This window comes from Carassius carassius, chromosome 28 (assembly GCF_963082965.1).
Source record: "Carassius carassius chromosome 28, fCarCar2.1, whole genome shotgun sequence".
Taxonomy (NCBI): Eukaryota; Metazoa; Chordata; class Actinopteri; order Cypriniformes; family Cyprinidae; genus Carassius; species Carassius carassius.
In genome coordinates this window covers 6826899-6851265 of record NC_081782.1, presented here as the reverse complement: position 1 = coordinate 6851265, position 24367 = coordinate 6826899, and the positions used below count along the sequence as shown (strand labels likewise).

At 35.9% G+C, this 24367-nt stretch overlaps 3 protein-coding genes across 4 annotated transcripts; 2 read left to right on the top strand and 1 right to left on the bottom strand.

Moving 5' to 3' along the window:
- The first annotated feature begins 805 nt into the window (after positions 1–805).
- Positions 806–16914, top strand: LOC132107803 (sestrin-3-like). Its single transcript, XM_059514037.1, has 10 exons — positions 806–936; positions 10293–10358; positions 11326–11508; positions 11592–11774; positions 12741–12980; positions 13706–13838; positions 14199–14317; positions 14419–14609; positions 15051–15195; positions 15329–16914. The coding sequence occupies exons 1-10, from the start codon at positions 883–885 to the stop codon at positions 15413–15415; spliced, it is 1401 nt and encodes a 466-aa protein (XP_059370020.1). The 5' UTR covers positions 806–882; the 3' UTR covers positions 15416–16914.
- Positions 16915–17430: 516 nt separating this feature from the next.
- Positions 17431–18797, bottom strand: LOC132107805 (biogenesis of lysosome-related organelles complex 1 subunit 3-like). 2 transcript variants are annotated; one of them, XM_059514039.1, is made up of 2 exons: positions 18685–18797; positions 17431–18323 (listed from the first exon to the last, which is right to left on the bottom strand). In XM_059514039.1, exon 2 carries the CDS (start codon positions 18311–18313, stop codon positions 17708–17710), a length of 606 nt encoding a protein of 201 aa, XP_059370022.1. In that variant the 5' UTR covers positions 18314–18323; positions 18685–18797; the 3' UTR covers positions 17431–17707. The 2 variants fall into 2 exon arrangements, with proteins under 2 accessions (XP_059370022.1, XP_059370023.1); XM_059514040.1 differs by lacking the exon at positions 18685–18797 and adding an exon at positions 18540–18676.
- A 107-nt stretch (positions 18798–18904) lies between these two features.
- On the top strand, positions 18905–24366 carry LOC132107807 (thiamine transporter 1-like). The gene is made up of 7 exons (XM_059514041.1): positions 18905–19251; positions 19356–19522; positions 20744–21371; positions 22034–22246; positions 22436–22628; positions 23910–24051; positions 24171–24366. The coding sequence occupies exons 2-7, from the start codon at positions 19376–19378 to the stop codon at positions 24336–24338; spliced, it is 1491 nt and encodes a 496-aa protein (XP_059370024.1). The 5' UTR covers positions 18905–19251; positions 19356–19375; the 3' UTR covers positions 24339–24366.
- Position 24367: the final 1 nt, after the last annotated feature.

Below are 24367 nucleotides of genomic sequence, written 5' to 3'. Positions count from 1 at the left end.
TTCCTTTCTTTAAATTTCCCAGCTCTGTTCAAGGCTCCTGCATGCATGCACCATAAAAAAAGACACTTGTTGAGTCAAGACTATGACTGTTTGAACAGCCATGCTTATTTTTCCTAGAAAATAAAGCTGTAAATACATATAGAAAGAGAGCAAATATTTTTCAGAAGCAGTTTAAGGAAAATATAGAGATAGTGAAATCTAATCAGACGTCTTGGTACAATACACTGTTTTATTAGAGGTTATATGAGCCATTGACCTCAGCACAGATATTTAATTGGGAGCTGTTAAGTCATGAAACATTTACCCCATCTGCATATATAAGAACCGAAAAGTTTAACACTGTATGAAAAATTATACAAGGCTCTTCACAGAAAGTATTAAAATTGTTGATATGTATATGTAAGTGGGAGAAACATGTCTGGAGAGAAACTTGGAGGGGGGAGTGACTCGTATGATTCTTTTAGGGAATTGGTTCTTTTGGAACCGATTCTTTTGAGTCGCATCTCAAAGTGTTTCCGAACGATTTCGTTTTTTCATTTTTACTTTTGTTGTAATATAATAGAAAATAGTAATATTATTAATTATTGGTGAGGTTAATATTAATTATTTTTCCATCTTACAGGGTTACCCCTAAACGAACTCAGCCATTGAGTGATTCACGAATCGGTTCACAAGAATGATTCACTTGGGAGTCGGATAGAAAGAAGTCAGCTGAGGGGGCGTGTAGCCCACGTTGGTTCAGAAGTTGGACACTTCTGAAAGCGTTGCGCACTGCGAAGGGAGACACGAAAGAATACATAGCTGGCAGCGGGCATGCCCAGACCAGTACACCGTCCCTGAGACCGGGATTCAGATCTATTCGCCTGGTTTAAGCTTGCCAGAATGAACGGAACCACAGACATATGCCACCACTGCCGGAACACGATCAGAGAAAAGGTAACGTTAACGTTATTCTCCGTGTTTATGCATCCAGACTGTTATTCTGCAACAGTTAGGGCTTTTTCAATCACATGTGTTTCTTAAATATGCCCCTGATGCAGATTTTGGTGCGTTTGGTTTATAATGTACTGAATGGGTTGTGCATAAGTGTCAGACATTTCTGTATCTCTAGCAACCAGGAAAGGTTAATTTAGTCACTTATTACTTTATTTCTATCTATCTATCTATCTATCTATCTATCTATCTATCTATCTATCTATCTATCTATCTATCCATCCATCCATCCATCCATCCATCCATCCATCCATCCATACATACATACATACATACATAGATATATACACATCCTCATAACCTATTTTGTAAAATAAAAATATTAAAATCTAAAACAATGCAGAGTTATATCTATCTATCTATCTATAGATTTTTTTGACATAATGACAGGTTTTGTAATGGCAAGTACTTCATCACATACTGATTGTATCAGAGGCTGACTAACTTACTCATCTCATCTGAAATCCTACTATTTTCCCTCTCTCTTTTCTTTGGCTGGAAGATGTTATTTTTAGCTGTCATTAATCATGTTGAACACATGTGACCTACTTCTGCTCTGCACATCTTCCTTTCACATACACCCTGCCAAAAGTTGTTGTAAATCAAACTGGACTTTAATGCTGAAACACGAGCTGGCATTTATTAGGTCGAACTGTTGGCTGAAGGCTTGCAAGCTCTTTGTTTGATCTTCATGTCTGTAACAGCAGCCGGGAGCAAATGCTAAGAGTTATCCTGTGACTGCAACTCTGTGTGTTTGGATAAAGCCTGTTGTATGAAAATGGTTTGTGATAACTCTCATCAGCATGTAGCTAGTCTCTTCTCACCTTTACCTCTCCCTAGTTGGAATCATGCAGTTCAAACTCTTCTCTGTCCTGCCTTGACCTGCAGAAAATGTATGCTATTCATTAGGGATGCACGATCATGATTTTTCCTGGCCGATTCCGATACCGATTTCCGATTTTTCTCTTCTTTAAGCAACAAACAAAACTCAAGGAAAGTATGCATAAACAAGATGTTTATTTGGTATTTAATAGGCAAAACTGGCTTTTGGCTATTGAAAACAATAACCATAACCATCTGAAATTAAGGGCAGTAACTGCACAGTAAGTAGTCTACATTCAATACAAACATAGATGGTACAGACATCAGTATTTAGTTTTTCTTTTTGAATTGGGTTGAAACTACATAGAACTGGTCTTAAATGAAAAGATTAACTGTAACCATGTGAAATTAAAGGCAACAACTGCATAGTTCTACAATCCAAACAACTAAATCAACACACTTTCAATAAAATGTTACTTAATCAGAGTTCAGTATTTGTTTTAGTTTTAAATATGGTTTTAAATTAAAAAAAGGTCTTTACCAGTGAGACTAAATAAATGTATGCTATATAAATACATTATTCCAAAATGTTAAAATCAAATAATGTTGGTGCGAATAAAATAAAGATGCAAAGGGTAATGATTCACATCTATATATTTTTTTTACTTGAGCCAATGAAAAATAAATAACTATTGGCGCAAGTTAAAAAAAAATATATAGATGTGATTCATTACCCAATTTTTTTTTATTGGAACGAATGAAACACTTCAGTGTTCTATAGCAGGTGATTTTTAAATCAAATTAAGTCAATGTAATTTTAAGGTGTCCCGAGCAGTGCGCACAAATTTTGAAATATTTCCACACAACTGACATGATAGCGAATGATTACAATGTAGTATGTGCCCGCGGGTGCACTTATGGAAAAATCAGCCGAAAAAAGACCAAAAACCTTCCGATTGCCGATCGCTTATTTTAAGCAAAAACCGTCCGGTTCCGATTTATGGCCAGGTCAACCGGTGCATCCCTACTATTCATAATTAGAGTCAAATTGTTTCCAATTAGAACACAAAAAACATTTTATTCTCTAGTTATTAATAACACTCATGCATTGGTGCATTAAAGGAATATTTCACCTAAAAAGGAAACATATCATTGTTTCAAATACTGTTGATGCAAATAACCTTATATAAATAATAAACAACATGGTTGAGTACATATCGCAAAAGTATCAAGTGCATAGTGCATCACATTTCCTCCATCTTGTAAAAGCACCGCCACTGTGTGTTTTGCATGTTTTTGAATTTTGGTTTGAATTCTGTAACCAAATCTGAATTTAATTTCCCATGTAATTTCCCATTCGCCATGTTAACACCCCAGCTAAATAAATACCATCTGGCTTAGCCTGCTAAAGTAGCCGTGTCCCCAAACTCTTGCTATTGGTTGAGCTTGAAAGAGATTGACGGAACTGAGTGGACCGCATTTAAATGATTTGAGGTTCCTTGGAGGCTCAATATTTCTATCATGACAACTCATGAAAATGTTAATGTATTTGGTCTTGGCAGAATAGATCCACTATGCTGCTGTTGGTTGTGCCAAATACCAATAAACTTCTGTGAGTATTAAAGACATACTGCTGCTGCAGCAGATCTATACAGGTGGAGCTGGGTAGGTAGAGGGTTTTAGGGGAAGTCTGAAAGCATGTTGTGAAATGCTCTAGTGAATGCTAACCAACCAGCCATTTAAATGTAAAGTTCGGTGGCTGCGAATGCAACATGAACCCAATCAGCTTGTGCTAAGTAGTTTAATGTTGTGAATATCATCAGTTTGCGTTAATGACCCATCAGCCTGCGCCATGACAGAACTTGGCATTGACACTTTTCTGGGATATAAACCCGTGAATGGCATACTTATAGTCAATAAACAATAAACTAAGGTAAGAGTATGTATTTTGACATAAAAATCTTAAACTCTTCACCTTTAACCTTATAAGTGACTCGAGACTCACATAGAGCAAAAATGTTCTCTCTTATCGCCCGATCCCATCATTTTTATTCCTATTTGCTGTCACACGCTTCAGTGAAAAAACAACAATGGCTCTACTGTGGAATTTCTTCAGCAACAAAACTGTGACTTGCTTCGATGCAACCGGTTTTGTATTTCAATATTTTCTTGCTTGAAAGAGAGACTGATAGAAGCCCCATGTAAATTGTGCTGCAGAGTTTTGCTGATTCAGCAGCTGACACACTTCCTGTTCCTCCAGCTGCTGAGTGCACTGGCGTGACATAATTGACCAATGAATCACACTGCCCCATTACCACATAGTGACCTGTTGGGAACAGGACCAGTGCTTGTACACTGTGTTGTCGTGTTTGAGCAGAGAACTACAAATACTCCAAACCTCTAATTGAGTGAGGACGCAAGTGCCGGCTGGGCACATTTGCCATGGTGCCACCAGGTGCCTGATCAAGCAAAACTAAACCCTGTGCATTCTGCCAGTGTTGCATAATCTTTTATGAGTTTAATGGCATCATTCAAGGGCCACAGACTTTGACGTAATCAACTGATCACCGGGGGAGGATCCTCATGAGAGAAACAGTAATGCTGTTGTGTAAGAAAAAAAAAAAAAGAAACCCTGAAGAAATTATTTTTAATGTTCTAAAAATGCATGTTTGTTTTTATTTACAATATTTTTTTATCGATTTAGTTGATTTCATGCACAATCTATGGGTGTACAATAATTTCACTTTAATGGAATTTGTTTTATCTGAAATTGAGGTTGAATTTTAAATGCTGTGCTTTTAATTTTTTTGAAAAAATAATAATCTTTGATAAACCCATCCCACACATTTGTGCTACAGTCATGACTGATACTAAATCATGCAGTGTATTGAGGACGGTGTTATTTATTTTAGTATTATTCATATATTATTCAAGTATTTTTATATTTTGTATTAGCCTATTTTTATATTTTTATATTTATACAGTATTTATTTCAGTTTATGTTTTAGTAATTTTAGTACTTAAACTTCAGTTTGTTGCCAAGGCAACATTTTAAAATTTTCATGTACAATTTATATTTATTTTTATATTATATTTAATTTCAGCTTCATTTCTGTTATTTAAATTGTTTAACTGGTTTATTGAAAACACATTTTGAGTGTCCTGCTGTGAAAATATGAACATTAAGACTTGTCTTCCACTATAAATCATCTCAATTTAATTAAGCCTTATCCTTGAAGAGCTCAAAAGAGTAATCCCCAGTAAACCTCTACACAATATCCCTTCGTTCTCTCATTACATCCCGTTAAAAAACTTCACTGGAGATCAAACCTAATCCTAATCCTCACCGAGACGCTGAATATTTGTTAACATATCTGGATGGAGACTCATAGTGGCCCAGTGTGCCAGAATGTTATATCACAACTCTCTCTCTCTCTCTCTCTCTCTCTCTCTCTCTCTCACCCTTCCTCTTTCATATTTTATCCATGTAGTCATTTTATGTCTCTTTCTGTCTCTCTTTCTTCAAACTTAGTACGAGTAGGCCTGACGAAACAGACTCATTTGTTTAAACTGAGCACAAAGTGGACTTATGTAAGTACTGTATAAGTGTGTGTGCTTTTGTTTTATGCCTAACTTTGCTGTCATGGAGACAAATATTTCTGCACTTTCCCCCATAATGTAAGACACAATCTGTTCCTGACAGACCCACTTATTCACCCTCTTCGTCTCTTTGAAACGTACTTACACTTCCCGTTTCTTTGGCTGAAGGCAGAGTGCCAGGTCCTGAAGGGAAAGGAAGCATTTAGGATTCCTGGACAGACATTTCGAATCAAAAGCGTGCCTGGGCAAAAGCAGAGTGCTGGGACAATAGCATCCTTTAATACATAAAAGTTAAAACGAGATGTGTCTAAAGGCGAGAACACTGTTCAGACACTGCTGTAATCCAGAGTTCATTTTAGCGTTGAGAACAGACTTAAAGGGTTAGTTCACCAAAAAAAATTTAAATTAGCCCATAAATTACTCACCCCCAAGGTGTATATGGCTTTCTTCTTTCAGACGTATTCAGTCGGAGTTATATAAAAATGTGACTTTGATCTTTCAAGCTGTTTAATGCCAGTCAGAGGGTGTTGCAGTGCATCAGTCCAAAAGAAGTTTAATAAAAAGCACCCATCCATAAAAAAAGTGTCTCACAATTGATGATAATATGATAAATGATGTCTATCGTGAGCCATTGGCTAATAGATTCTTAGATTTTACTCGCCATTGTGTGTGATTCAGGCTATTATAAGATAAGCACAGATATGTTTTCACTCGCTGAATACTGAGCGCTTTAGAGTTTGCTCTCCGTATAGTGATCTGTATTTTTTCTATTCATCTCAATGGACGCACAGCACACCTGTATTTGCTGAACTGTAAACTCTGTGTGAAGGCGCTTGACTCGCCGTCGCTTTGCTGATAGAGCTGTTTCTCACATATGCAAAGAGAGAGAGTGAGAGTCTTACAAACGCTGAATCGACGCGCTTTAGAATTATTACATTTTTATAACAAGCAGAACATATGGCGGTTTCTCTGGAAGTGGGTGGAGCTAATGCGCAAATGGTAATTTCATTGGCAGGCGCTGATCTGTTAATGTCCCTGTTTTGATTTCAGGAAATCAGTTCAACCGAACGCAGACAACGTGATTAATATTCATGAACCCAGCATCTCATCAGTCCGTAGTGCATTGTATATTGTTAGTATGGTATTAGAATTAGTAGTAGTGTTATCTTTTAATAATAATTAATATGATCTATTACTATTATTCTTTTTTTACAGAAACCCTGAATGACCAACACTTTCTTAAGCATCACCACCAGTCTTAAGTTAATTAAAAATGACAAATATGCATTCATAAATGGTTACCAAGTTTTAGTTCTAATCACTAAAATTCTATCATTAAATAGTGCTTAATACCGTAATATAATGCTTTACTGACTGATTAAGAAGCTAAGATTTAAGAAGCTGTGCCATTTTACAAAGATAAGCTGATTGGAATCATATACATTAGAGCTGCAACTAACGATAATTTTTACTGTCGACTAATCTAATGATTATTTTTTTGATTATTCGACTACTCTAACGATTATTTTTATTACAATAAATAATTAATCTAATGTTCTTTTTTTGATTAGCTAATGAATCCTTTGGATAACTTTACAAGAAAATATAAGTACAACTTCTAATATAATATTTCAACCTTTATTCATTTTCAACCAATGTGGTTAAAGTTTTTACAGTATACAAAAATAAAGAGGCAAAGAAAATTATTTTACTATGGTTAATATGAGTTTACTATAGCGCTTATAATTAATCCACAGTAGCCACAAATTTACAGTTGTCTGAGACGTCATGAAATGTTCTTTAGCATTACAAACCATAAAATGTAGTCATGGTTCTGCTATGGTTTAGCATGGTTTCCAGAGATCTGGAGTTGATTCTGGGTAGCTCGGTGGTCTGTGACTGTTGTCTCGCGGCGCGCTGTCTTTTAAGGGGCCGTTCACATATCGTTAAAAGCATCTTAACTTTTCAGAATGCCGCAAGCGCACCGCGGGTCATGTGACAAGAACTAACCAATCAGTTTAATCCTTTCCCGTAACAACGTTGAAAGCGCAGCTAAGATGAAGGAACTGCTGATCATAGCTGTATATGGATTGCCATTTTTAAATAAATTTAGTAGCAGAGCTATCCATTTATCCTTTGCTGAAATTTCCGCATCTTCATGGAGAGAGCATGTCATGGTTGCTTAGCAACGGCAGACATCCCAGGGGCGCAACTGCCCGAGCACTTTGGAAAGAAGGAGAAAGCGGCGCGACTAGCATTTTCCACGCGTTTTAGGCGTGATATGTGAACGGCCCCTAACGCGTGTTCGAAACCCGCGCCAACACAGACTTACTTTATTATTTTTTTTATCCTTACTTCAGCTGCTACGGGTGATCATACCAATAACTTGTAATCTTTACAAGAATATCAGAATCATGCAATGAGCAAGTCTGCGTTTATTAGACACTTAATGATATCACATCAGTTTGTACTTTTAGAATCGCCGAATCTGCTGCGGTAGTTCCATCACATCTGCAGCAGAGACCTGAACCAGGAAGTTGGTCACCAGATCACACGCTAACCAGTTAAACCGTAACATCAGAGAGCGCCAGGATGTTTTCCTCTGAGGTGCTCGTGCATCGCAGTTGTGCTGCCGTGGTACACCATATCGGTTTTTCAAAGGGAACAAATGGCCTTTTTTTTGGCCTCTGTTTGAAGTATTCCCATACTTTTGATAACAGTGGTCTCTGTTTTTTGTGATAGAATGCAACTTTCTCCATTCCCAGCATGCCATTACGTGAGATGTAAACAGTGTGACGCGTCGACACATTTCACGCACGTCAACATATTTTTGTAGTCCACGTAATCGATGACGTCAACGCGTCGTTGCAGCACTAATATACATATATGTGTGTGTAAAATAGTAAATCAGTCTGGCAAGTAAACTGAAAAATGTACTAGCTAATGGCGATTATATTGCCAAGGTGTTCGTAGAGGGCATTTTTATGTTTATTCATGTACATAGATTAACATTTATTCATATTCATAGATTACATTTTGTCATTTTTATTCATTGTTATTGAAAAATGCATCTTTATAGCTGGACAATGTCCCAGACTATTTGAGGAAAAAGCTGCTTTTATACATGGACACTCATGCTGCTGTCATGACAACAGAATCATTTCCATGGTTCCGCAGAATGACAGTCTCAAGCATTATCAGTGCTGATAGTATGCTACGTTTTGATTGGCCGAGAGCGCTGATGCATTTTTTCAAGGTGCAGGTCACAGTGGTCACAGTGCTGTGTCAATGTTTTCATGTGTGTCAAACAAGTCTGGACGGCAAATCATTGCAGCCTCATTGCAAAGACACACAGACTTGACACACGTTAAGCATAGAGAACAAACTAAACCGATTCAGTTAGTCTCACAGATCCGGTGGTTCTCCCTCTGTCTTATCCATATCTCTTCTCTCCTGCTTTTTGTTTGACTTTAATTATGTAACAAGGCATCTTGTGATGAATAATACTTGAGAAAACTACACTCATACAAGAAGTTGAAGACTCGTATTACAGATATACCTTGTAAAAATACCCACTACCATTCACAAATTGGGGTCAGTGAGGTTTTGAGAAATTCATTTTATCCTGCAAGGATGCATTAAATTGATCGAAAGTGACAGTTAAGACTTTTATAATGTTATAAAAGATTTATATTCCAAAACAACATTTAACATTGATAATAATAAAAAATGTTTCATGAGCTGCAAATCAGCATCTTAGACTGATTTTCTTTACTATTTTTCATTCATTCGTATTAGTTAGCTGTACACACTGTGAATGTGTTTTGGTTGAGTTAATTGTTCATTGTTTTTCTCCTCTATCCACCCTCTGTTTCCAACTCGTCCACTTTATTTGTGCAGTCTATTTGCTCTCTTTATTTTATAGGTAAAGTCTTGTTCTCTTTCAATAGAGCAGGGAATGTAAGAAACCTACAAGCCTGGAACAAAACTCTCCTTGTCTTTGTGTTGCTCAATCTTTCCTTCCATGATTTATGCATTCTTAGAAAACTTTAAAATGTGTGTCTGGTTGTGCAGACCCTTATTAGTTCTAGGTTAGTGTTTTATAAACAGCACAGGTTTCTAATTAGGCTACAGAGTGAAGGCAAAACATCCCCGACCGCAAATACAACAGTTTGTGTATTTGTGGTGGTTGGTGGGATATGAACACAAAATCCTGAAGAGAAGGAAGGAAGGATAGATAAATTGAAGGGAGGGTGAGAAAGACAGGGAGAGATATTTGGTGTGTCCAGTCCTCGAATCACTGATCTGAAGTGACCCTTACACCCTTGCCATTATAGTTCGTGGCAAACACACATAGATTAAACACAAACACAGTTTTCGTGGAACTTATCTTTCAGTGTAACAGGAAAACAAAGACTGGGAGGAACCTTTAAAATAAACCTCAGCAGGTAGACACCAAATCGACCAGAAAATCAACGTTGTGATCTTTAAAATATATATGTTAAATACACTATGATACTTTTATTGAAATATCTTCTGAATTTCCTTCACTTTATGTTTGTTACATTTTTTCCGTTACATTAGTGTCTCTAAAATAATGACTGCTTTCAAACAGGTTTCTCCTGCCTGCCAATAGTTGAATAAACAAGCCCCCATTAATTGATTAAACCCCACCCCCAAACTCACACCATTGGTTGAGCCACTGTTGCTGGGCGGAATCAAGCTACAGATGGCTTACTTGTATTTGTTCCTGCATATTAATGTTAACCTGAAACTGGAGAAAGTATTATAACATGAAACACACACACACTAGTTTTATTTGATTGTATTGTCAGGATGTTTTCTTCATATTCATCACAAATGTTCTTGTTCCTCAGGAAAAGGGAGTGAAGATGTCAAGACACATATCAGCTGGACCAAGCTCATTTATTCCAGAAAATGAGGTAATACTTGACTATTTTTTTTTTTATATAGACTGTACAGTTGTTACACCTTAATTATTTTAGACATTAACCATGGGTTTATCATGATATACTTCTTGGCAATACACTAATGTTCAAACATCTGTTGAGATTTTTTTTCCACATTTGAAAGAATTCTCTTATGCTCACCAAGGCTGATTTAAAATAAAATAAAAAATACAGTAAAGCAATAATATTGTGAAATATTATTACAAATAAAAATGTTCAGTGCCACATGATCCTTCAGATTTAATGTTCAAGGAAAATGTACTCTTATCAGTGTTGAAGAGTCCTGCTTAATATTTTTGTGAAAACTGTTATACCTGGAAGTTTTGTTCTTCAGGATTTATTTTTATTCATCAAAATGTTCAAAAGGTCAGCATTTATTTGAAGTAAAAATCTCTGACAGTTTACTTAGTTTTTGCTGAATAAAAAACTATTTTTTTTACTAATTAATCTAGGAGTGCTGTGTAAGTACCATGGTATATTACTATAGTATTCTTTCAATACCATAGTGTATGTCGGACAACAGTATTGCCAGTTTTTTGTAACTGAAAATTCTCTTTTTTCTCACACATTGATTGAATCTGAGCTCAGATTCTGTTATCGTTCTTTCTCGGGTCAGTTGGTGTTCATTTCATTTTTGTTTTGAGTTCATCTGGTTCAGGAGATGATTTTCATTGAATCCGAATAAAGCGTGCCGGGAGATCTAAGAAAGTCTATTTAGATTGTAAATTGAATTATAGCATCTGTCCTGACTTTGCTGTTTTAAGATGAACCTGAACTAAAGTTCAAATCTTTCTTGGCTCTAATTCATAGCATCGCAATGCCTTCTCAGATAACAAAATCTGACAGACATCGTTTCATTTATATTACCATCTGACCATAGTGCTTTTGTGTATGGATATAACAGTCTGCTCGTGTCCTGATGTCTGATTCTCAATCCCAGATCATAGAAGCCATGCCTCTGAATGACTTCTTAGACGAAGAGTTGAGCGGTCGTATGTACAACCTGACGCAGGTGATGGGGCTGCACCCGCATTATCTTCAAGCCTTCCTGCACTGTCACTATTATCTCTTGAGGATGGACGGCCCACTACCACACCACTACAGGCATTATATCGCTATAATGGTACAAAAGCACACAGAAACACTTTCAAGGGAGACTTTATTCAACTTGAATATTATTAAGAGTGATTTTTTTGTTTCTTCCAGGCTGCAGCGCGGCATCAGTGTTCCACGCTGGTCTGTCAGCATGTGCAAGAGTTTGAGCAGTTTAACGTGTGTTCTGATTGGTTGAGAGGTCTGGAGTTCTGCCCACAACGACTTCGCAACCTCAATGAGATTAACAAGATCCTCGCGCATAGACCTTGGCTTATCACCAAGCAACACATACAGGTAACATACTAGATTTCTTGGTTATTGCTCAAGATACACTAGAGCTACATGGTATATCAAAATAAAATCATGCCTTTAGGGTTTAGTGTGATTGTCAAATTGTGCAGATTGTGATTTAATTCTATAAATATGTGCATTAACTTAATGGCACTGCTCACAAATTATTGTTTTATAGTCATATTATGTTATATAAATGGTAAAAAAAAAAAAACTGCAGTAATGTGCCTTTCAGTGTAAAGATATTTAAAAAAAATTTTTTTTAAACTTGAGCCAGTTCTTGTAAAGCAAGAAACCCAAGTGTGAACGCATTTTTAACCCCCCCCCCAAAAAAGAAATTAGGCCTAGAAGACTTTTACACTCTAAAACGTCTTAAGAGTAAATAAATAATAACAAATAAATAAATAATAAATATTTGAAATTATTATCATATCAATTATTCGTTTCATTTTGTAAATTTCCAAACACGGCTATTCAAGTTATCTGGTAAACATTTCTGTATTTTATATATATTGCAGAAAAATACCACAACGTAATTTTTATTCCAATATCGTGCAGCCCTAGTATATGCAGAATTGTTGTAACTTTATGCAAGCATTATGGAAAAAAGTATTTCAAACAGTAGGGCACCACATTTGCTGTCATTGTGTTTAATTCAGAGCGTGCAAAGAGTATCATCATGTAAATAAAAAGCAGTGAATTTTCAAACCAGTTTTGTGTTAAAAACATTTGAATTCTTAGTCAAATAACATGTTACTGGAAATATATGTTGAAAAATGCATACTCCACATTTACTGTAGAAATAATAGCGTGCTATGGTAGCCATCTAGCATTATATAACCCTATGTAGGTGAATGCATATACATTGTCTTAAACTGGAGTCTTCATCAGTGTTGTATTGTTCATTATAATTGTTTTAAATTCTTTTCTATTAGACATGAATGAGTTTACATTCTCGGTTTTTCTCAGGCTCTGGTGAAGACGGGAGAACACAGCTGGTCTCTGGCAGAGCTGGTTCATGCTGTCGTACTGTTGGCACATTTCCATGCCTTGGCTAGTTTTGTGTTTGGTAGCGGTGTCAACCCTGACCCTGAGGTCAACGGGGTCACGGATGACCTTTGCCCTCCAGCCATGGAAGGTTTATGCACCTGCCACCTTACAAACAGCAACCAAGCCAACAGAAACCCCGTGCGTAACCCTGACACTGGGGTAGGAAAACATTACAACATGTCCATGTGTTGTTTTTGTATTTTAAGATCAGGAAAACATCTTCAGATTGCATTTCATTTCAAACCAGTCTTAAGTCACTGGGGTTTTTAGCAATAGCCAAAAAAACATTGTATGGGCCAGAATTATCGATTTTTTTTTAATGCAAAAAATCAGTAGGATATTAAGTAAAGATCATGTTCCATGAAAATATTTTGTAGATTTCCTACCGTAAATATATCAAAACTTAATTTTTGATTAGTAAAATGCATTGCTAAGAATTCATCTGGACAAATTTAAAGGCGATTTTCTCAATATTTAGATTTTTTTTTTCACCCTCAGATTCCAGATTTTCAAATAGTTGTATTTTGGACAAATATTGTCCAATCCTAATAAACCATACATCAATGGAAAGCTTATTTATTCATCTTATGTATAAATCATTTAAGACTGGTTTTGTGGTCCAGGGTCATATATATATATATATATATATATATATATAAACACATGCTTTTGAAGACTTTTATGAAAAGGTTTCATTACGACGGAAACTGTGTTTAACGCGATCACAGTTTAATAAAGACATTGTGTATTAGGCCTATTAATTGTAATGATTTCCTTTCCATGGTTATTCAAACAGCAAATAAATTAATATATTTATAAATAAAATATATTTCGAAGTAGTCGAAGTAGAATATAATTTTTAACTCCATTTGTGTGTATATCAGAGTGAGCTGGAAAATCTGATGGAGAGAATGAAGCGATTGTTGGAGGAGAGAGAAGATGATGATGCGTCAGAGGAAGAGATGTTCACTCGCTTTGAAAAAGAAAAGAAAGAGAGTCTTCTAGTGGTGTCTGCAGGTATTACAACACGGATTCTTTCTAGCCATCTGCTCTTTTTCATCTTTTCTTCCAGAATAACATTACATGCTAAAACCTTTAAATAAAATTACGGTTTAGTTTTTCCTGTTTCTCTTCACTTTTGGTTGTGGTCTTGTGGTACTTTGTGAACCAAAGGGATAAATTACCAAAATGATAATTCTGCCATTGTGTACTCAGCCAAATGTTGTTCTAAATCTGTATAACTTAATTTGCCATTTGTCATAATTGACATCAAACTAAGCATGACCAGTCGACGTGCCTTATTCAGACCATTCTTAAAGATCTAGTGATCTTTAGTTTTCAGTGCATGTATTAAAGTGCATGTATGTTCATATGCAGGGTTTGATGACGAAGTGGGGCCTCCTTCTCCCGTGGCTCGGTTTGTAGACGACCCGTCATTTGGATACCAAGACTTTGCGCGACACGGAGAAGACAACCCACCCACTTTTAAAGCACAAGTACGAGAAACACCCTCAAATATACACATATACAGCATCATAGTTTTTTTTTTACTTTGTTTATGATAAATGATTGGTCATTGTGTCTGTTCACTCTGTAGGACTACACATGGGAGGATCATGGTTTCTCTCTGGTGAACCGGTTGTACTCTGACATCGGTCACCTGCTGGATGATAAGTTCAGAACGGCATGTGATCTTACCTATTACAACATGGCCAGTCACGAGGGGGTGGACACCAGCATGCTGCGCAGGGCTCTCTTCAACTACGTCCACTGTATGTATGGAATAAGGTATGAGCAGCTACGAGCACAGACCACACTCATGGAACTCTGCTAATGAAAAATAATTAGCAGTCAAATAAAAACAAAAAAGTTAGGGTGTTAAAAATCATGGTGGACAATTCTTTGTCACACAGCAAATGAAAGGTCAAGTCAAGCACATTGGATACAGTTTAACACAGTGTGTTCTAGTGTTATTTATATAATATCATTTACATACGTTAGTTATCTTGTTCTTTTATTTTAGTTCAATTTTTTATAATTTTATTATTTCCTTTTGTCATTTTTATTAGCTTTCGGGGTTTTCATTTCTATTTAGATTGCGTTTATTTTATTTCAGTTTATGTACACCCATAGCGACCCCTGGTGTACTAGCAGAGGATGACCAGAAGTACTGAAATCCATTCTTTCCTGCCTAGTATTGAAAGATGAACATTCACACTGTGTCTGCAGATATGATGATTATGACTATGGTGAGGTGAATCAGTTGTTGGAGCGCAATCTGAAGGTTTACATCAAAACAGTGACGTGTTATCCAGAGAGAACCACGCGCCGCATGTACGAGAGCTACTGGCACCAGTTCAGACACTCCGAGAAGGTGAGTCATATTACCATGTCAAATATACATTTTATCTAATTTAATCAGTTTTTAAAAATGCATTTATGATTTATAATTAATAGTCAAAAATGCCTCTAAATATACCGATGTTCTCTTTCTTTCCTTTATCCAGGTTCATGTGAATTTGCTTCTAATGGAAGCTCGAATGCAGGCAGAGCTGCTCTATGCCTTGAGAGCCATCACTCATTATATGACCTGACCAATCAGACTTTAGTTGAATTGACCAATCAGACCTCACCCACAATATATATGGACATCATTATTATACCTAAATTCAACAATTTCTTTTTATTTTTTATTGTGCGAAATGTTATTAGCAAATACTTTGCATATTGAATTCTTATAATTGTGTCCAAAATTGTGTGTGCTTCTTCTTAGACTGTTCTGACTGATAACTAAATGAAGTACACTGAATACAGAGTACAACTCTAAATATCAAAATGGGATTGAATGGCATGTTCAAATAAATCAAGAATTGTGGGTGGGCAGTCATGACTGATCGATCCGACGACATCATGACTTGACAAATCACGTTAACGTGCAATATTATCTCACTTATACTGTAAGCTGAAATACTGGAGGACTGAGTTCTCATTTTGTTGAAACAGGAAGTTGTCTTTGTTTCTGAGAAGAGCTGTATTTTGGAACAGACTACTGTTTTCGTATTTGTGATATCAGTAGCAGAATGTGAGACTTCTGTATGGAGAGAAAAGTATTTTCTAAATCCCTGTGCCTTTTGTCTTTCTTGTACATTGTTTATTTCATATTGAATGTATCAGGGTTTTTTTTTTAAATATCAATTTGGTTTGGTTTAGTCATTTACCTGGAAGCTTTGTAGCATTATAACTGCACTATCAGTCCTTTACTATTTCCTTTGAGCCTCAGTGTTACACTTTAGATAGCAACATACATTTTTTATATTTATGTTGCTGCAATAGCTCTACTAATCACATCTCATAACTTTATTTCAGTGTGAGTGCGTGTGAGAGCTTTAACATGAAGCTGAATGTCTGTCTGCACAGGACAAAGTATTTGCACATCTGTAGCGCATCGCTTTCATTGGTGTGCCTCTGTGAAATAAACCCATGCACAGGAGCATGAGAGAGTTCATGTGTGTGAGTGATTGCCTGTAGGGAGCGTCTGGAAATTAACTACTTTTGACACTATTGATGTGATCATTACTGTCCATCAAACCATTTCTCAAAGATTTATTCATATCGCTTTAAGAATCATTGCTTCATATTTGCACAACTCTAATCAAGATGCAGCATCAGTGTCCTTTAAAAAGAGATTAAGATTGTTTCTGAAATGAATGGTATAGTGAAAAGATGAGAAGAAGAGACAAAGTTTTGCCCGGTCCAGTCTCACAGACAGTGCCTTATTCAGGTTTAGAAATGCAGGTTAGATTTCATTTAGCCGTATGTATACCAGAGATTGTTTCATATGTATCAATGGAGAAAGTAAATCTGTCTTCATAGTGCCTTTTAAACTTAGTTGCAAGTGTTTTCAAAGTTTATGCAGCAGATTCAATGGCAAACCTTTTTTTTAACACTAGGCATATGTGTCTTTTGCATTTCCTACTTGTGTTTATTCCGATCAAGGTGATGCTATGAAGCTTTCATGTTCTCCACGCATTATAATTGTATACATTTCCAAAATCCCCTTCACAGACCTGTACGTTTCAATAAAGTTTCTAAACAAATCCAGTTTATGAGTGATGCTTTTGGTGCAGATTTTTCAGATGCAGAAATTCATATTTGTCATATCCGACCTTCCATGTGACATGCTATATTTAATATAAATATATACATTAATATTAAATTGCGACATGCAGTTTTTTTACCTTTATTTTTAGTATTGTATCATTTTCATAGTAATAATAAAAATATTTAAGTTGAAACCTTCCTTTGTTTACATTTTAACCTAATGTATAAAAATGCTAAATATATTTCGATTTAAATACATTTCAAAATAATATTACATGAACAACAAGAATGTGTAAGTGAACTGCAAAAGATAAAAGAAAAATGACAAGAAATGGTGACTAGTTAGTTTTCGATTAATATATGCTTTTCTTTATACATTTCAACCCAAATGTGAAAAATGAAAATCCTGTATTTAATATAAACATATATATATATATATATATTCTTTTTTAGGAAATTTATTTTAGGAAATTTATTTTACACATTGGACAAGTTTACTTCCTTTCTTTTTTTTTTTTTTTTTTTTACAGAATTGTCTCCATTTCCCCAGTGCATTCAACTAATCACGCCAATCAAATTTTCATGTTATTAATTGATAACTGATAATAATGACCATGTTGGTCAAATACTATTGATATGTAGAACACAAAAAATTCATAAAAATGTGTCCAAGCTGCTGCTAATATTGGGCCTTCAACAGGCCAACAGCAGGACCATATTTAGCAATAATATTTCACAGAATTTGTCGTTTTATATACCGTACATGCAGCCATCTCATCATGCTCTTAAGCACTTGATTGGGATTGTTCAGGCAGTGTGTTTGGCATGGTGATGTCCGGCAGCAGATGACAGCTGGTAATGATGTCGATCTTCTCAGACACTGACTTCAGGTCCTCCAGTATGAGCCTGATGCTGTGGGACGCGTTGATGATGCCTGTCTGAGAGTTGTTGAGGTGAGCGGTAGCCTGTCTTATGTCCCTTGCTGCGTTCTGATACACCTGTTTCAGGCTTTGATTGACGTCTGTGCACAATCGCGCATTGCTCTCCTGCAGTTTTTGCTGGAGTAGTGTGTTAAACCTACCTGAGTCAGGTCTGGACACAGGCGACAATTTGTCCTCCTGTCTGGACGGAGAGGCAGGTGTGTTTCTGATCACGATGAGAGGAGGCAAATCTTTGCGGAGCATCTGTTGATGGCTTTCTGAAGCCAGTCTGCGAGCTCTGTCTTCTTCGTCCTCGCTGTCGGTCTCGGACGCCTCTCCTGCCACCTTCATCCCTGATGATGAGGATGATGAAGCATGGACAGGAGGAGCAGAGGTCATGTACACTTCATCATCTGAGTCCGTCTCAGATGCCTCTCCCTGCACCACGATCTGGAATTTGTTGCTTGCCATGATTGCACACCTGGAAGATACATTTAAATAAGTTTGAAATTTTACGAAGAGTAATTTACCATGGCATAGAGGCAATACCATCGTATTTTAACGTATACCATTAAAATAAATTATACTATTTTCATCGCATTTACACAAGTATCTAAGGCACTTCAAGGAATATCATAGCACTACCTTGGTATATATCCATAAAAGCTAATTAACAGTTGGGTCACGACGTACTTACGTATTTTTGTAACATTATCATACCTATTTTGACACTTTTTAGTTAAGCTATGATCATTTTGTTTGACGCGTGTATTTTGATACAAATTTTGCACTGTAGCTGCATTAATAAAGCAATAAAGGTCAAATGTGTGCATTTTTCTAACCTGCTGGTGTTTTTATCCACAAACCAAAAGTGTCATAGGATTTGTCACGAGAAACCAGTTTTGAAACAGGAAGCATCAGAAATACGTTGGAATTCAAAATAAAAGTCCGACCGAAGAGGCCTGTGAGAATTAAAAATAAGAGTCCGACCGAAGAGGCCTATGAGAATTCAAAATAAATGTTCGAAAGTGGGAATAATAATAAAAATAAAAATGAAATAATTTTTTTTCCCCAACCTCTCCTACTCCAAAACCAGAAGAAAATCACAAGAAATACTCCCACAGTTATACTAATAAAGAGTGAAGACACAACTGAAGTAAAAATTTGTCAAATAAATTAATCTTAAACACAAATTAATTAATAACATCAACAATACATAGTATTAGAATAATAAACAAAGTCTGATTATCTAGTGAATAATTGCTCAGAATTAAGGTGTGATCAGAATAATCTAAGCAGAACTTTGCTCACTGGTTGCTCATTTACAGCAGATACTCTCAGACTGAGTGCTGATTATCTCAAGACAGGAGCAGTACTTTCATGAAAACAGATCCCACGCACCTGCAAAGGTAAACAGTGCATGCAAAAATAGTGCTCTTTTGACAATAACATAAAGGTTATATTATTATAGTGTTCAGTCTGATAAATGTACTGTATTTGGATCCAATTTAAGGAAACACTGGATCTACAAAGATGGAGACTCTGAAGCGTTGGATGAAGGACTGGAAGTATCCCACTTCTCTGTTATGCATCTATGGGTTCTTCAGCACAGTAAAGCCTTTAGAACCATTTCTCATCCCATTCCTAACTGGACCAGACAAGAACCTAACCATTGAGCAGGTACAGTAACCTTTCAAGAAGTGTAATTATTAACACAATGTTTTTGGATTTCAAAATCTAGTTTCAGGAAGTCATCATGACTCATAGAATATAATCTCAGCAGATTTTAAAGGGATAGTGTACCCCAAAATTACAATTCTTTTAATCATTTGCTCATGCTTATATTGTTCCAAGCCTGTAGAATTTTAATACAAAGATATTTTTTATTTAAAAAAAGATGTCTTAGTTTTTTTTCCTTGTGTGATAAAATTCAGTGGGGTCTATTGGTGGTTTGAACTGACTGACTTTAATTGTACAAAAACAGAAAAAAAACAGTTTGTGTTCTATCCCTTTAATTCTCTGTAAATTCATTATAGATAATATTCAGATCATAAACTTTTAAGGCTGTCAGTTATTGTGATGTTGTGAGTTAGATTTGTGCAATAAAAATATGATACTGTTATAAAATATGCAGTGGATAGATAATATTTAAAAATCCATTAATGGCACATTACATTTTAAATAGTAACAGCTACATGACATGCTATAAATCTAAAATGACTATAATTAATAATATTTCATATATTGTATTATTAGTTATTTTTATATTATTATTTCAAAATTATTGTTCATATGATAAGTATATATTTTTCTTGTTTTTTAGTAACTGAACTAATTAATTATTTTTTGAACACAGTAAATTAGTTACTCGGTATAATTACTACTGAATTAGATTTGTAGAAGTATCTTTACTGCAGTGAAATATGCAGTGGACATAAATTATATATATATATATATATATATATATATATATATATATATATATATATATATATATATATATTCTATCTGCATTTGGCATAGTTAGTATATTTAATCTGAAATTATTAAAAGTATTTTTTCAATTATATTTTGTATATTATTATTTAGATGTTAATATATTACACTTCTTTTTAAGCCTTGTTACAGTGTAATTATACATTACATATAAGTACGGAGTAATATTAATTAACTACAGGCATCTACTGTATGGTTAGGGTTAGGATTAGGGTTTGTCTTAGGGTTACTTGCATGTAATTCTACATAATTTATTTTTAGTATAATAGTAAGCACATGTAACATATGTAATAAGGGTTAGGCTACATTCAGTTTTTTATATTATTAAACTTAGATTTAGATTTAGATTTGTGCAGTAAATCTAGTTTGTTGTTGTTGGTAAATCACTAATTTTTCCCCCCAAAGGTAACCAATCAGATATTCCCAGTATGGACGTACTCGTACCTGACAGTGCTGGTTCCTGTCTTCCTCCTCACTGATTGGCTGCGTTACAAACCTGTGGCGGTCTTCCAGTGTTTAGTCCTGTTCTCCACTACAGCGATGTTGCTGTGGTGTAATGGGGTCCTAGAGATGCAGGCCATGCAGTTTACATATGGAGTGGTGACGTCGTGTGACATTGCTTACTTCACGTACCTCTACAGCATGGTGGAGTTGAAGCAATACCTGAAAGCCACCTCATACTGCCGGACTGCCCAGCTGCTGGGCTACACTGTTGGTTCAGTGTTGGGCCAAATCCTAGTCTCTTTTGAACTGATGTCTTATAACAACATTCTAGTGTTTACACTGGTTCTAACTGGTATTGCTTTGATCGGCTCCATTCTTCTCCCAATGCCCAAGACAAGTATGTTCTTCCACAAAATGAGGAGTGCTAGAGGAGAGACTGATGGTGAAGGGCATGTTGGGATAGAGGAAGATCTTCAGAGCAATGGTCAAAAAGATGGTGTAGAGATGGATGGAGCCAAACAGCAGCAGCAGCAAATATCAGAAGTTTCAGCTGAATGTGATAATACAAGTGCAAAAAGTTTCAAAACAGGTAGGACTAATGAGTCGTATCTGACATATTAGTAAAATCACATGAGTGCTACAGGAACGAGTCCTAAAACAACTAAAATAAGTAGCATTTTAGCATTTCTGGCACCATGGTCCCAAAGTCAAGGTCTTTTTTTTGACTGGGTTTTTGGTTAAAAGCCTGAAATTTTGTCCGTGGCTAACACAAGATATTTTTAGGTTTTATTTATGCCATAAAATACATAAGCTATGCCTTATTTGTGATTTAAAAAGGTGGTTTCTAACAAGTTGCTAAATGCAAGATTGCTAGTGGATAAAAACCCCATCTCATTCCTGCTTTTACAATCGATCCAAGAATTTAAAACATAAAACCCACAGGAAAACCCAAAGTGAATCCATAGCTAAAATGCTAATTGTCTTTGATATTTAAAGTGGCATTGAAATGCAATTAGTGACAGATCTTTTCTGGATGTTGACTGGATGGATGTAGATCTGAATGTGAGCTTGTAGTCGATTATTAGAAAAGTGCAGGGTTTAAGATGTCTAAATGACTAAAGAAGTCTCTTGTTTTACTGGCATATTGAGACAAGGTCTAGTTGAAAAAAAAAGAATGTCACAACTAACAGATGTTATAAATTAAATATTAACCAGCTGAATCTAAATGGAATGCATCTCATGATATCCCAGGTGGCTGCTGTGATGTTCTGCTCCGGTTGTGGAGGGACTTCCTGCAGTGTTTCTCCTCACGTACACTGCTTATCTGGTCAGTGTGGTGGGCACTGGCTACCTGCGGCTACAACCAGACGGTGAACTACGTCCAGTCACTGTGGGAGTACGTGGAGCCGTCGAGTAACTTCACGGTCTACAATGGAGGAGTGGAGGCCTTCTCAAACCTGTTTGGTGAGTAGATGGGACACTTATTTATTGTGAGCTTAGTTGAGTCTAGATTCTAGAAAATATGCCTGCTATAAACTTTAGTCAGGTGTAGTCATATATTTTTGACAGAAATGGAAATGTGACTTGTGCGTCCAATGAATTACACTACTGAAATGTGAAATGTATTTCTTATTGTACAACACTGCACCACAGGGGCGGGGGCGGCATACGGTATCGGTTTTTCATCCGCAGACTGGTCTCGCTGGGGAGAGGTGGCTCTGGGAGCGCTCTCAGCCCTGGAGGGCGGCGCTCTCTTCGCTATGGTCTTCAGCGGAAACATCTGGGTCTGCTACTGTAGCTACATCATCTTTAAAAGCCTGTACATGCTGCTCATCACCATTGCCATGTATGTTCTGTTTAAAATACGAGACTTAATAGAAACAGATTATGTTTATTAATAATTAAGTTAAATGGAATCTTGGACCGAATTTTGCTGAATGCAAACTATACCCACTCCAAATTAACAACATAATTGCATGATAAACTTTAAGAGAAGTGTACATTATCTTATCTGACCCCTAGCCGTTTCACCTTAATTGGTGCAATGGTGAAGATTTTGGACCTGTAATGCTGACAGACAAATTTCAGGTCCATGTGTTTTAAGTGAGCTGACAATGCAAAGCATGGCAGAGTCTCTGTTTATATACATTAGTTGCAATAAATAAATAATGTACACATTGCAAAGGTTAAAGTGTTGGTTCACCCAATAATGAAGATTAGCCCATAAATTACTCACCCTCAAGTCATCCTAGATGTATATGACTTTCTTCTTTCAGATGAATTCAGTCGGAGTTTTATAAAAAAAATTGTCTTTGATCTTTCAAGCTGTTTAATAGCAGTCAGCATGTGCTGCAGTGCATCAGACCAAAAGAAGTTAAATAAAAAGCTTCCATTCATAATAAAAAGTGTCACACACAGGTCCAGGGGTGAACAAAGACCTCAAATCAATGCATTTTTGTAAGAAAAATATCCATATTCAAATGTAATAATCACTGTAATGTAGCTCTCTCTCTCTATATATATAATAGTCAACATTTGAAGTGCATCAAAAAAGTTCATCAAAGTTGTTCTAAGACAAGAACATGGATTCTTTTAATTGTTTAAGGACAACTTTGATCTTTTAAAGGTTCATCCACTTCAAATGTTGCCTACTACATATATATATATATATATATATATATATATATATATATATATATATATATATATATATATATATATATATTTCTAATTTTATTTTTTTACACATTCCCAGGCCTGGAAATTACATTTACAATATTTCCTAACATCTAATAATATTTCATATTTTCATTCATTGCGTTATTCATCACAGGGTCCCAAGATCCCCCCCCCCATGATTTTTCCAATCATTACAGATTAAAGATTTGAAATAGTTATTTAAAGAAATTTGCACTAAATGACTTAAGCCAATAAAATAATTTAGAATGAAGCACAACTAGAAAAATACATTTTAGATATTTTTATTAATTACTACTTTTCCAGGCCCAGAAATCACAATTTCCTGACATTCAATAAAGCAGCAGCAAGAAAAATACACCTACACACTAATATCATATCTCCATTTAGTCAATAAATGCATGAGTACATCCATATCCTTGTTTCATAGGTTCCAGATAGCAGCTGGGTTGAACTTGGAGCGTTACGCCCTTGTGTTCGGAGCCAACACCTTCTGTGCGCTGGTCCTCCAGACAATCATCACCTCAGTGGTGGTGGATAGTGGCGGGCTTGGGGTGGATATTGTCACACAGGTGAGGTTACCTGACACCCTCCATACAAGTCAGAATTATTATAGTCATGACACATATGATAATTTTGCATTGGACCCAGAACATGCATTAACATTGTTCTTGTGTTACTTGTCTTCTAGTTTACCATCTACGGGGCATATTTTTCTATTATTGCACTAATTTTCTTCTTGAGTGGTTTGTATACCACAATGTGCCGAAAACCTGAGATGGAAACACTGAGAGAAAATCCAGAAGAAACATTTAAAGCACAAGATGATTCACAAATCATCATCGAAACAAATTTCTGAGCACAAGGAACAGGAAGTACTGAGAGTTT

Coding starts and splice junctions, on each gene's coding strand:
- LOC132107807 (XM_059514041.1), top strand. CDS start 19,376: ATGGAGACTCTGAAGCGTTGGATGAAGGACTGGAAGTATCCCACTTCT. Junction 19,523..20,743: donor AGAACCTAACCATTGAGCAG/GTACAGTAACCT, acceptor TTCCCCCCAAAG/GTAACCAATCAGATATTCCC. Junction 24,052..24,170: donor GGGTGGATATTGTCACACAG/GTGAGGTTACCT, acceptor CTTGTCTTCTAG/TTTACCATCTACGGGGCATA.
- LOC132107803 (XM_059514037.1), top strand. CDS start 883: ATGAACGGAACCACAGACATATGCCACCACTGCCGGAACACGATCAGA. Junction 11,509..11,591: donor GGCATTATATCGCTATAATG/GTACAAAAGCAC, acceptor TGTTTCTTCCAG/GCTGCAGCGCGGCATCAGTG. Junction 14,318..14,418: donor CACCCACTTTTAAAGCACAA/GTACGAGAAACA, acceptor TTCACTCTGTAG/GACTACACATGGGAGGATCA.
- LOC132107805 (XM_059514039.1), bottom strand. CDS start 18,313: ATGGCAAGCAACAAATTCCAGATCGTGGTGCAGGGAGAGGCATCTGAG.